The sequence below is a fragment of the Crocodylus porosus genome, unplaced genomic scaffold, assembly GCF_001723895.1.
Source record: "Crocodylus porosus isolate Cpor-Errol unplaced genomic scaffold, CroPor_comp1, whole genome shotgun sequence".
In the NCBI taxonomy this organism is placed as follows: domain Eukaryota; kingdom Metazoa; phylum Chordata; order Crocodylia; family Crocodylidae; genus Crocodylus; species Crocodylus porosus.
Window position 1 is genome coordinate 35,565,523 of NW_017728906.1, and position 14,533 is coordinate 35,580,055.

General features: G+C 42.4%; 1 protein-coding gene across 1 annotated transcript in view; it reads left to right on the forward strand.

The window, feature by feature from the left end:
* Window positions 1-14,533, forward strand: part of LOC109305775 (interleukin-10 receptor subunit beta-like) — a 22,277-nt gene that overhangs the window by 1,603 nt on the left and 6,141 nt on the right. Inside the window, exons 2-5 of the mRNA XM_019528835.1 lie at window positions 4,653-4,776; window positions 6,314-6,477; window positions 12,383-12,549; window positions 12,980-13,130. Coding sequence (XP_019384380.1) covers window positions 4,653-4,776; window positions 6,314-6,477; window positions 12,383-12,549; window positions 12,980-13,130 — 606 coding nt within the window. The remainder of the gene's footprint in view (window positions 1-4,652; window positions 4,777-6,313; window positions 6,478-12,382; window positions 12,550-12,979; window positions 13,131-14,533) is intronic.

Consider the following 14,533-nt stretch of genomic DNA (forward strand, 5'->3'; position numbering starts at 1 on the left):
CACCTTCAAGAGTAAATTGGATGCTTATCTTGCTGGGATCCTATGACCCCAGCTGACTTCCTGCCCTTTGGGCAGGGAGCTGGACTCGATGATCTCCCGAGGTCCCTTCCAGCCCTAATGTTTATGTCTATGAAATCTATGAACTCCCAACATTCCCAGCTGCCTTGACAGTGAAGAGGAGGTGAGCAACCGCACATCTTGTCTGGTCCAAATGGGACAGGCAGCGGGGGTTTTGTGCCTCCCTCTCTCACTGGGCTCTTCCCCAGAATATCTTGAGCATATATTGCCAATGTTTCATAGAAGAAGGCCTTTTAATATGCCCTACTGTGGTGTGGCTCTACCTGGTTGACCCACAAGTCCCCCTTGGTGATGGGGGGGCACCGATTGTTTGGGAAAATAAGAAAACAGAACAGGGAGGAGCGAGGGTCATCCATTCGTAATGAGTGCACCAAGGGGGGACACCGAGTGAACTATGCTGGACAGTGCCCCCCCCACTTCCCCCGGTCCTCAACCAAGTCCAAGGAGCCAGTGGACGCTGCCCAGTAAATCTTTGCCTGGAGATGTGTACAGGAGACAAGAGACAGCAAAACAGCCCTTCAGTCCCTGGGGGTCCTCCCAGCCAGAGCCTCCTTCTTGGTTAGATAGATTACTAGCTTGGCTAGGGCCAGGAGAAGGTTGACCAGGAGGTCCTGGGACTTGGTAGGGCCACAGATGGAGACTGCATAAATGAAGAGGTTTCACAGAAGCCGGATGTTGGCTGCCATGGATCCCCCACTTGACCTGGGACAGGTGAGGGTGTTAGATCTGTGCTGTGTCAATCTTATATAGAGTTTAGATGATGCATGGTATCAGATGGTTTGGATAGGGATGGTCCTGCCTCAGGAGGGGGCTTTTGACTAGATGATCTCTGGAGCTTCCTTCCAGCCTGACATCTCTAGGATTCTATAAGTGCAAATAACTAACTTATAGTGGGGTGAGGGGGACTAGCAAAGGATTTTTGTAAATGGGACCAAGCTGGGAACATGTAAGACAGCATGGACACTGGGGTTTGGTTTGGTTTCCAATGCAAATAAGGTGTTTTCATTTTCCAAATAAAGGATGTGTCGAGTTCTGTTGTGCCAGAGGACTTGCGTGTAAATGAAAACATTGGGTGAAAGAGTGTTCACCAGGGATCCCAGTCAAATAGTAACAAGAAATGAAAAGTTTAAGTAGCCCGACTAAAAATTCCTTCCTTCTGAATGGTTCCTTGGCATCTCTACTTTAGCTGGGCTAGGATTTCACACATGGTAACCTATGTTTCCTGGTAAGCTAATATGAATAACCAGAATTGACCTCCTTTGGTCAACATTGTTTCATTTCTTTGGGTTTTTTTCCAGTCAAGTAGACAAGATCTAATTTTAAAATATGTAAAGGGAAAAAAGGCCTAGTGAAACTTAAAAAAAAATCTCCTAGGTTTCTTGATGCATCATAAAAAAAGAAAAGGGCATAAATCCACTTTTTTTTACATGTAACCTGTATTTATGATGTAATGGTGAGTGTACGTGTTATTTAGTCCTGCTCAGCAAACTAAGGTTCAGTGAAATTCTCTTCCGCCAGTCAGATTGTTTCAGCAATGCTTCATCACATGACCTGCAATCAGTTATTTTGCAAGATTGTGTATACTAGGAAATTCGTTGCCTGTTTTTTTCAGTTACAGATAATATAAGGTCAATGTTAGAGCTCCTGTACTTTGTAAACACTAGCATAGCTATGTTATTGCTGAAATTCGGCACTAGGAAATCACTAACCAGCACAGCCCAAGTATCTGTGGACACATAGACTGGATGTTACTTCTGATGCCAGTCAGTGCTATTCTTGACTATTGTGGTGGTCAAAGAGGTGGTAGAGCATGGGGCAGTCTATACCTTCATATCTCTAGGGGCTGAGCACAAGACAGCTTGTACAACACAGCTAGCTGGAGACAAAGCGCAGTAGTTATGAACTCTGGTTACCCATTAACTTACCAGGAAACAGGTGACCCTGGGTGAAATCCTAGCCCCTCTAAAATCAATGGGACTTTTGCCTGTTTGGTAAAGAGGAAAGTCACCATTCCAAGTTCAAATTGGGTACATATCCTGAATAGTAATGGGATACTTTCAGTGTGGTAATGTTAGAGTGATGTTGCAGTTGCGATGGTCCAGGAAATACGTAAGGGCAAGGATATTTCTGAGGACAGAGAAGAGGGTGATACTTTTTATTGGACCAACTGCATGGTTGGGAGAGATTTTAGATGGGCTTTCAAGCACAGAGTGCTCTTCCTCAGGCCTGAAAAAGAGGTAGATGCAGCCTGAGCATCTGAATTGTTTACTGCCAAGATAAAAAATGCCCTTTATACCCAGAAGCAATCCAGAGTTTTAATCTGCTCCTTGGGTGTTTTCATCCTGGTACCTAAAGAGAAAACACAGCGGGTAGTAATTTTAAGTCTTTCAAAGATGGGCCCCCTGGTTTTCTTTCTTTCATCACACACAGATCTTCCAAGTAATCTAAGGCACAACAGTGCTTCCCCAAACTAAGGCAATCCATGTGCCACTGTGATTTCCCAGTCATCTCAACCCACTTCAGGTTATTTAGCAATCATTTTAACAGGATGATCAGGAAATTCAAACCGACTCAGGATTCCAGATCTGACTGTGCCTTCCCTCAGGAACCTCCCCTTCAGTCACAAATTGCTCCATAGTACTATGGACCAGTGAATCTTAGATGGTATGCTTAGTTGGAAGCATTTGTCTATTTCTTCTTCTTGCCTACTTGTATCCTCCTTTCTTCTTTCTGCTTCAGGGACCCTTCTCCCAAGGTCCTTTTACCTCTTTTAATGGTGATGAGTGAAATAGCCATCAGTATTGGAAAGAGGGTTCTTCTATGGTTATTTTATAATCTTGGAAGAGGGCAGAAGGCAGGGCAGTTTGGCACCTTAGAGACTAACTCATTCAGAAGCATAAGCATTCGTAGATGACGCTACGAATGGACTTGCTGAGAGTAGGGACATGCTGCTGAGCAGGGAAGGGAAGTGGGGGGGAGGGGTGATTCTTACCTGAAACAGGAACTTAAAAAAAAAAAGTCCCCGGCTGTTGTTCCTATGATCTGAAAGGAGGGTGCAACTGTGACATTGCATCCACTCTGGATTTCCTCCTGCATGATCCACAAGATAAATCCAGAGATTTTATAGGATCATAGAAACAGGAATCCATAGTGTCAAAGCAGTCTAACCTGGTGTGGCCTTTCTGAGTTCTTTGCAACAAAAGAATTGCTCTATTATTTTTCTATAGTAAAAAAAGAGTGAAAGCTGAGAACAGGCATTTTCTGAGGGGTTCCTTGAGTCTAAAAAGGTTGAGAAACACAGATATAGACAATTACTGGAAGGAGAAAGAGCCATTACTTACCTTACAGTAAATGGGACTTTAAGATGTGTTGTCTACATGCACAATCTGCTCTCCCTCTCTTCTTTCTGGGAGAATACCTGGGATTCTGTAGCTGAAAGGAAACTGAGTTGTGTAGTAGGCATGTTTCACCTTTTATACCCTGAACACCATAGAGAAAGGAAAGCAATATGCATGGAGATCACATGGGTACTGTAAGGGATAATGTTTCTGAGCTTGGGGCACAAAAGCACTCACAGTAGGATATGTAGGTGGAAAGGGATCTCAAAGAGCTCCAGTTAAGGCAAGGGAAGTAACTTCTCTTTCATGCTGAGTTTGGTTTCGTAGATTTCGTAGACATTTGGGCTGGAAGGGACCTCGGAGGATCATCGAGTCCAGCCCCCCACCCCAGGGGCAGGAAGTCAGCTGGGGTCATAGGATCCCAGCAAGATAAGCATCCAAATGTGTATTAAAGGCATTCAAAGTGGGCGCTGACCTTGGGGGCTCAGACAGTGAAGAAGTTCTTTCTTATGTCCAGCCTGAACTGGTCACAGTGGAGTTTGTGACCGTTCGATCTTGTCATCCCTTGGGGCGCTCTGGTGAACAGTCGTTCCCCCAGATCCTGATGAGCACCCCGATAAGCTTATAGGTGGCCACACAAGCCCCTGAGCCTGCGCTTTTGCAGGTTGAATAGCCCCATTGCTCTCAGCCTCTCATCATAAGGTCTGTTTTCCTGCCCTCTGATCACGTGTGTGGCTCTCCTCTGCACCCTCTCAAGCTTCTCCACATCCTTTTTGAATTGTGGAGCCCAAAACTGGACCCAATACTCCAGCTGCGGCCTCACCAAGGCCGAATACTAGGGGAGAATGACATTCTAATGCATTCTAATTGAGACTTGATGGGTACAGGAAGAGGTCACATTTAAAGGAAACGATTCTGTAAACTCTGTACACTCAGATTTCCTGTTTTCAGATTTAGACTCTGTCTTGTGCAGGTGCACTAGGAGTGTACATATTACACACAAGGTTCACATGTTCAAACTCCAAAAACATTCATGTGCCACTTACAATCCCAGGATAGTTTTAGGAATTGACTACCTTGCATAGGTTCAAAAAGAAGATAGGCATTAAGAAGTTGATTGAACTGTTGGGTTGCATTCTGTGAAAATTTAACTTTTGATGGGGATTGTTTAAATGCATCAAGTTAGTGTAAAACAATTTGAGGAACACATGCTAACCTGTTTGTCTGTTTGTACAGCATTTGCGATGGTGCCAGAACTAAAAAATGTAAGAATTAATTCGGTTAACTTTCATAGCAAGTTGAAGTGGGATCCACCTACTTTTCACAAAGGAAATATAACATATACAGTCCAGCATAAAAGGTAGGCCTGGCAGCTTCGTTCATTTATTCTTGAAAGATTTCTCAGATAAACCTACAATGTATAGCTTTGTGTTCTTGTGACTTTTATTGGAAGAAGCTTCCTTTCTGTTGGCTTTTAGATACTGCTTTTGTAGACATTTCAGTTGTTCTTACTTGGAGCCAGTAAAACATTGTAATATTAACAATGATCAATTGCTTACATATAAATTTACTTTCTCTGTCATGGGAGTCTACTTCAACACAAATGGTATACTGCTGAAATTTTCTACCTTTTTCTAGACTCTCCTGGAGGTAAAAGGTCCCTCTTTGTTTTCCCCTTTGTATTGTGTGTGTGTTGATGCCCTCTGCAGATATGGTTCATGAATTCCAGTGAGATTACTCCTTATTTAGTTGCCTCTGTCCTCAACAACCAAGGTTTTATCAGCAGCACTTTGTAAGATCTCCTTTTATCAGGGCATTTTCCCCTCCTCCAGACTGGGTGCCTGCTGGGATGGAGAGGGTTTTATGAGAAGCGCAGAATGAAGTGTGAGATTTCCCTAATTCAGCAGTAGAAAAAGGAGGACATTAGGCAGGGAAAATACCAGGTTGCAAGGTACCTTTGCTGAGGAGAAGCCTCCAAACTGATGATGTAGAGCAGGGCTGCCCCACTTCTGAGCAGCCAAGGGCCATACACTGCACGGCTCCTGGGCCCTGGCTGCACACTGTATGGGGCATATGTCATTGGGTCTCCCCAGGACCCCAGCACATGACCACCACAACTCCTCTGACATTTGGGGAGTGCAAGCCCCTATTCCCCCTGTTGGACTCCAGTGGCAGCAGACTAAACAGGCCATCTCCCACTGTGCTGTTCTGCCCCTCACCACTGCAGCAGCAGGAGCAATGGTGGAAGTGGCAGCTGGACAGGAATCTACAAACCATGTGTTAATTCCTCGCAGGCTAGAGGCTGCCCACAAGCCACCAGCTGACACACAACACTCAGAGGGAGGGAGGTATTAGGGCCATAGGAGACACCCAAACTGCTCTTGGGGTGAGCTCTTATTGCTAGCTGTACAGCTGGGTGTGCCCTAAGGAGGAAATTGAAGGAACATTCCTCTTCCATTAAATTCCTAGGCCTCAAATGACAGAGAAGGAAATAGCAAGGGAATAGTTGATCTACACTTGGCAGAGCATAGGAATTAGACTGACTCAGGCTGTGGTTTGAAGCATTCTGTTTTGCTGAATTGTGTTTTGCTGGCACCACAATAAAAAGCAGTAGGACACTTTCTGAATGGGAACTTTAGTTTCTACATTTATTCCAAAGCAATAATAAACCATTTTAATAGAAGTCCATATTAATAGAAGTATGGAAAGTAACACAAGCCTGTGTATACTTACTGCAAATCATTGTTTGCCTACTATTCAGCTAATAATTTTTTCCTCTTTGTCGCAACTACCCTTGTTAATAAATTAGCATTGCTATTTACTTCACTGTTATGAAGGATATTTTCTAATTTGTAAATCATAATTCAGATGCAGTTCTTTTGTCTTCTGTGCCTTAGCTTCTATAAGAACACATTTGAAAACCTGTGCACAAGCATTGATACTACAGAGTGTGACATCTCCTTTCTTTCCATATATGGAAACTTCACCATTCGAGTCATGGCGGAGTCAGAGAATGAACTGTTGGGCTTGGCTGACATCATCTTCAACCCAATGGAGGACAGTAAGCCTCCCCTTCCTTACTTCCCATCCCTATTGGATATATTTTGTCCACTGTTGGTGAACTCTGATAGCAATCAAATAAAAATATAATTCAACTGAAAAAACACATTATTTTAAGTAAATTATGAAACATTTGTGTGCTAGTTGGAATAAATATTTGGTGGAAAGAAATGGCCATCAAAACACAGTAGGAAGGCAGGATAGATTTGTACCTTAGAGTAACTAAATCAGAGAGATATAGCATAAGATTTCATGAGCCCAAGCTCACTTCATCAGATGCTGTGATTTAGTTACTTTATAAGGTGCAAATCTACTATGCCTTCTGCTTGACCTTACACCAGTGGTGCACAACCATTTTTCCCTGGCATGAGTAGTGCCTGCTCCTCCATGGGCTGGATCCAGCCAGTGGCCCTGATCCTGCAATGGGGCTGGCACTACAGGCCCCATTCAGCCATGTGAAGGAGGCAGGGGGCCACCTGACTCCGATTCAGCTATGCAGGAGAAGGGGGCTTGGCCTTGCCCCAATCCAGCCACATGGCGAAAAGGAGTGTGGCCCAGCCCATTTCAGTTCCAGTCTAGCTGTGTGGGGAGGAAGCATGGGAATTCGGCAGTGGGGGAGGGTGGTGGTTTTAATCCCCTACTGCCAAACTTCCTAAGCCACAGGGAACTCCACAGGTCAGATGTAATAGCTCTGTGGGCCTCATTTGTCCCACAGGCTGGAGGTTGAGTGTCCCGCTTTTACATAGCTAACTACCTCTCTCTGCTCAGGGATGACAAAATATAGTTAGACTACTGTTCTGTCTAGCTCAGGATTGACTCCATTCTTTTACTTTGATACCAATTTTAAGATATTTTTAACCAGGATGCTTCCTTCCCCTGAACAAATACAATTTATAAATATCAAAGGAAGAGGACTTTCCTCCAAACATTGTTACTTAAGAGATTAAAGATTAAATCAGCTCAGTTACTTATTGTTGTCTGGCAAAAAAAACTAATATAGAAAAGCATCAACAACTTTTGGGGAGGGTGAAACTTTTTTTTTTTAAATAATTTTGAATGTATGCTGTCTTCACTAATTAAGTGAGCTTTGCACTTTCATAGGAAGCATGGTGTGAATCATGGCATCGACAGATGATGACAGAGTACAATTCAGTACAATGACAGAGATATTGACCTACTTGTCAACTGAGTTTGGAGGGGAGAGATCTTGTCAATAACTCTCTTTCACTTTGTGCATCCTTACTCATATTCATCCATTAGCAAGCATCAGTTATTCCAGACCAAGGAGCTGTTCCTCTGCATAGCTGCCAGTGAAAAACCACCTCCTTAATTTCTCTGGTCTTAGAGTTAGTTCTGAGTTTTCCATTCTTCTCTGATTTGGCTTGCTTTCACTTACTTACTTAGAGTCAGAGTGTAAAGGCCCTGCTACATGTTCAGATTAAAGCTGGATAGAAACCAGCCATAGAATTGTTACACATTTTCAAGTACTAACTTTGTAGCTGATTGGCTCTTTTTTAGCTCGACAGTCACTTTTATGATGTGATAATTACACGCCTTGTAACTCTCTGTCTTAAACTGGTTGAGGAGCTGATATGCCGCTGTCATCAGCGCATGTGCCCTGACTCTTGACGCTGCTGATGAAACCAAGGAGGAATCCTGTGCCATCCTTGACCAAGTCCTTTCTGACATTCTGGAGGGAGATGTACTTATTCTTTTTGGCAATTTCAGTGTTAGTCAGAAGGGACTGGGGCAGCCTGTGCCACACTTTCACCGGGCTTGGCCAGCATACACAGCTTCCCAAAAGGGCTACTGCTGCCCAGGTACTGCTTGGCTCCCTCTGCCTCCAGCAGCTTCTCCTCCTGCCCCTGCTCTGCTGCTCTGGGCATCAGTTAGCGTGGAGAAGGGTGGTGGGTGGGGCCCACAGTGCTCCACATGGGGCCAAACCCTGCCTGCTTCCACCTGGACAACTACTGCAGCACACTTACCGGTGGACTGCACCAAAAGGGGGAGGCAGGACCAGTTCAGGAATGAACCAAAGGGGCACACTCACAGACTGCTACTCCTTAGGGGGAACATTGATCCATGGTATGTTCAGTTTTTTCAATACCACCAAAGCCATCTACAGTCACTTGGGGATGAACCCCCTTGAGACCAAAGAATGAAGGAGTCCTAATCAAGGAAAGGGAAGCCATCAACACCAGTTGGAAGATCTCTATGTCCTTGGTGACCTCATGAAAGCTGAGGTCCTTTTTGACCTCACAGCACTTCTTAGTTTGACTCTTGTCAGTTAAGAAGTACAGTGGAGGATCCTTTTGAAGTACGGATGGTGATGAATTTTGGTGCACATTCTTTGCCTGTTCTATGGCAGTATGCAAGCAGTGGTTCTCAGATCTGTCACAGATCTGCTTGAGGTTAATACGGGAGGTAAGCAAGACTGTGTCATCGCTCCCACACTCTTAATATTCCTTACTGGGATACTACATCTGACCGCTAATAAGCTTCCAGTTGGAGTGGAGCTAAACTTCCAGATGGTCAGTAAGCTATTTAATCTCAGCCGACTCCAAGGCCACCCCAACCTCAGTCACTGAGCTTCAGTACACTGATGATACTGTAGTCCATGCTCATGTGGAAGTAGGCTTTCAGGCAGTCATCGACTTTATTGAGGCATGCAAGAAAATGGGACTGATGCTTAACATTCAGAAGACTAACGTCCTCCATCAACAAGCTCTTAATGAGCAGTCCCCAGCTCCAGTAATTCAGATACATGGTGATACTCTGGAGAATGTTGAGTATTTCCTGTACCTCAGAAGCCATATCTCGCAGAAGGCTGACATCAACAAAGAAATCAACATTGCCTCAGATGTGCAAGTGCAGCCTTTGGACACCTGAGGAAATGGGTGTTCTAAGATCCCAACATCAGATCCGAAACCGAGCTCATGGCTTATCAAGCAGTTGTGATCCCCACCTTACCATACAGAGCTGAGACATGGACAACGTACAGGAGACACAATAGGTCATTCAAGAAATACCATCAACACTGCTGACAGAAGATCCTTCAAATCCAGTTGTGGGATAGTTGCATCAACATTAGCATCCTCTCACAAGCAAACACTACAAGCATTAAGGCAATGATCAGACATCAGCTTTGCTGGGCTGGCCATGTCATCCAGATATCTGATTCCAGACTCCCAGAGCAAGTCTTATGCTCCCAGCTCAATCAAGGCATACATTCGATGAGGGCAGAGAAAACATTTCAAGGACATCCTCAAAGCCAAATGCAACATTGATGTCAACTCATGGGAGACTATCACCCAGGACTGCCCCAAATGGAAGAAGAGTCTGCTGCAAGGATCTCAGTACTTTGAAACCTTATAATGACAACAGGAGATGGAAAAGTGGAAGTGGCAAAAACAGTGTGTTGCGGACCAAATCAAGAATCTAGAGCCACTCACCCTACACAGAAACACTTTCTTGAGTTGCAGCAGAGTCTGTCAGTCCCAGATCAGCCTCATCAGCCATCTTTGAATGGATAAGACATGGATAAGACAATTATGGAAAACAATCATGATGGACTGCCAAAGAAATGTAGTTGATTGACTCTCTTTGTAGCTTGATAATCATTTTTATGGTGTGATAATTACTTTGCATGTGTAGCTGGTCTAAATTTATTGTGCAGTTAACCAGTTGATTTTGTGGTAATTACTTTGCATTTTTGGCCTGTCTTACTTTGCACATGTGACCAATCTAAATCTACTGCATGATTAACTACTCAGTTGTGTAACTTTTGTAACATGTAGCAGGTATCTAAGTTTACAACTTCCAGCTGCCATTCTCCAGTGCATTTGTGATTTTTTTCAGGATCATGTTGACATAATTTTTCTATATTAAATTCCAAACGTGCAGATTTTTCTCTTCCTTCAGCTCCCCTGCACATCTCTGTAGTTCTCTCCCACGCCCACACTAACTCTTGAAGTACTTAAGAAGGGAATAATGAAGTTAAAGAATTCATCGAAAAAAATTCTCATTGCAAGACAAAAGACATGTGGCCAGTTACCGTGAGAAACTCTGAAAGTGAATACTGGTGTTAGGGGAAACTTTATAGCTGTGTACATTTTTGCAAAGCTAATAGTTAAGGTAGTTGGGTAGCAGGGAAGAAAACACTAGAGAACCAGGAAATGTCTTTTTTCCAATATTCAAATTCAAGCAGCTTTAAACAGGCTAGAACAAGCAGCTGAACTACAATGAAAACATTTAACAAATTCTACAGGAGTGTAGTCAAGCCAATAATAACACTAGCACTTAGTGTGAACCTCCACATCCTGGAATGAACCTGCAAACGATTGATAAGAGTTGTATAAAGGATTATGTTGGGAAAAGGACTTTGATGTACATTTAAAGGAAAGAATTGGCTTGTAACCAAGACCGACCTGCCAAAATCAGCTTACATTTGAACTGATACATCCCTGTATAAAACTATTTGACAAGGAAGACCTGTGAGCACTGCAGAATCCTTTTGTAGATACAGCTCCAGGATTTTTACCACTGTGTCTACAGCAGCACTGAGCAAAACTAAATGGTACAGCAGTCTCATCTATTCTACAGCTTCCATCACTGCTACCATCATCAGAACAGCAGTTGTTAGGGAATTACAAACCCTAAAGGGGTAGGTGAACCCTAAGAGCATCAGAGTCACTATGGCCTCCTCTACAATATGAAATGTTTTTTAAAGCATTGCATCTACTTAAAGCCGGCAGGAGCCATAGTGTAGATGAGGATCCAACAGCCAGAACTTTTCAGCTTCTTTACATATGCTGTGAGGCGGATGTGAGGGGAATGTTTTAATTAGAATGGCTCTCAGGAGTCGCTGTAATTAAAGTGCCTGCAGCATCTCATGTATTCACCATCCGCACTTAAAAATGATGGCAGGGTTTAGTTACAGCACCCCCCGCTGCTATTTTGAAGCACAGAGACACTGAATACATGTGACACAGGCTGCTGAAGTGCGCTGATCTGCACACTCCAACAGACTCAGTTAAATAAGTCTGTTCCAAGGGTGTGCTAATTAGCATGTGTCAGAGCATTTCAGGAAAAGTGCAGAGCCCTGTATTCTTTAAGCTCTTTCTTACTAAATATCTTCTGCTGTTACTGTAGTTGTAGCATAGCTTTACTTAAGGAAGCAATGATAGGAATGCTGCTATAGATTGTCCTCAGCTTCTTTACAACCTGAGAAATTATTTATATGAGAAGCTGGTAAAAGCACTGGCTTGTGGTATACAATAATGCTATTATTAATGCTAGCTAGTTCATTATAGGCACAGTCTAGTTGAGGAATAAATACTCAGTAAAAGAGTTTACATAGTGGCACAGCATGTAGTCAAAATAGCCAGTTTCAAAATGTAGAACTTTAATAGTATTCTACATAAAAATAATAATTAAGAACCAATTCAAATGCTATAGTTTCTATAAGCCATCATAACAATGAGGACAACTGACACGCTTTACCAGAAAGCATCCTTGGAAAAGTTGGATGTCACAAAGGGTTTAGTTTAGAAGAAGAAACACTGCCAATAAATAGACTAATATTGTAGAAATACGTGTTTTAATATTGCCATGACTCCCGATGCTGACAACATCAGGCTGGATAAATGTTGATTGACTTCAGTGAATGGAGGATGCACAGGAAGCAAACATGTCTTTTATATTAAAGCAAAAGGAAATTTGTTTAATGACAGATCTAAACATGAAAACTTTATTTATCCCTGATTATTTGAGAGAAAATAGTTTTCTTCAAATCTGTAGTAATGATTACATATAGTGCTGTAGGATATGTAAAAATGTCAGAACAGTGCATGTGACGGATTCATTTTTTTTGTCCTTTTTATCCCCTCTCCTCTTCTAATATTTAGCAATCATTGGACCACCTGATGTAGAAGTGAGATCTGAATCTGGATATTTGACTGTAGATTTCACAGGCCCTGCTTCTGAAAATAGTCATGAAAACTGGACCTTACAGCAGTATTATGGCTCTTGGTTTTACAGGGTGCAATACTGGAAGAAAGGCAATGCCCAAAAGGTAATATTTATAAATATCATGTTTATATAGAAACCTTCTATCAGTAACTTTGAATTTGCCTTTCTAAGTACAGTGCTGTTGATGGTGTTCTGAAATGTAGCATTGCTGCAGCATTACAACAAAAATAAGATCTCTAAATATTGTAGAATCGGTAACTTCTTGTTGTCACAACTTCCATTCACTAGCAAACTGGCAAGGAGAATGAGTAATTAAGAATACAAATTCTGTTTTGACAACTTTTATTTTAACTTGAAACTTTTAACTTTCAGGAATTAGCCTTCTTTTTGATACTTTTTATAAACCTAATAGCATAAATACAAATGCTGAAAATCAGGCCAGTAGATGTAGTGTCATTTGTAAACTAGTAATCGAGCATGTCAATCATTGGAACAATGCCTCTGAAGTTTTTTGTTTTCTTTTGTTATATTAGATGATAACTGTGAATTCTACACATAACTCAGTATCATTATTAGACTTGGACCCTTGGACAGTATATTGTCTTCAAGTTCAAGCAGTTGTCCCTGAATGGAATAAAGTAGGAGAATTTAGTCAAGTGTCGTGTGAAAAGACAACTGAAAATGGTAATATATGCTGTATATGTACATTATAAACATCCTAATCAGATATGAAACATGTTAATATTCTCTTACAACATCTACTTCTTTAACTGTTTTGTAGCAGAATATTGTTGGAGTAACATTCATAAAACAGGATAGAGTTCTGTTGTGCTTGCTTTTCCTTTCATCACATTTACGATCATTATGTTATGTTAAGCCAGGCAAGAAGATCCATTTTGTTAATGTTTTCAAGCAGGATATAAGCGACTGCTGTATTTATATGTATATATCTTTTCTGAAACTAGTAGTAAACATCCATCATCTGGAGTTATCCAGTTTACCATCTTCTATGCCTAAGCAAGGCTGGCAGACAAGGTTCTTTGGTTAAATCCAGTATCTTTTATTAGACCAACTAAAGCAGGACTTCAGCCTTTTAAGTTTTGTAGCTGTAAGCTCGTAATGTATATTCAGATAGTTGCTCCAAATTCCAGCCATGCCACCTTGAAAGCTCCCTATGACATGGCTATAGCTGCGGTCACAGACAGGCACGCTTGTCTGAACAGGGAGCATTGTATTTTTGTTTAGAAAGGAAGACTGTATCCCTAGACTGATTAATAAACAGGTGTGACGCAACTGTAGGTTGCTTTAAAATAGAAGTGTCAAACTCACCCAGGCCCTTAGTCTGGATTCAGTTGTGGCAGCAGCAGGGAATCATGGGGTTAGCACAGCCATCAATCACTTCCTGCCTGACACACCAGCACTGGCATGCATCCCTAATGGAGCGCCATACCCCAGATTTTCATGGTGGGCCCCACCCCTGAATTCCTAGCCCCTCCAAAAGCCTAAAGACATGGCTCCATGGGCCGGATCTAGCCTACAGGCCTTATTTTTAACACCTCTGCTTTAAAACATTTAGTGAAATCTTGATCAGTCTTTAGTTCTGGCACATTTTGTGAAGTCCCAATGCATGAAATGAGTCTCTGAAAGACTCGCATAATCCAGAAGTTTAGGAATTTATAATCACTGCTACTTCCCAATTAGTTGCCATTTTTTAACCAATATTCCTTTAGAAAGAAACAGATGTGATCTTGTAGTCATATTTAGCATTGATGTTAAAACATAGTGTCTCCTGAAAGACTGAACCTCCCTGGAAGTGCCCTGGAATATGTGTACAGATCTTTATTTGTCATCGCTCTTTTTTTCCCCCTAACAATTCACTGTTTTGCTTGCTTTAAATGTGTCAGTACAGTGATTGTAGGCCAGAGGTAGACAAAATCCAGTTTGTGGGCCACATCTGGCCCACCAGACCATTCTATCCAGTCTGCGGAACCACTGAAAAATGTAGTAAATGTATATTTATTTGCCCTGGCTCCATGTTGAAGCTGGCCTGAGCAGGGACAGTAGGACCCAGAGGGAGCCCTAAGCAG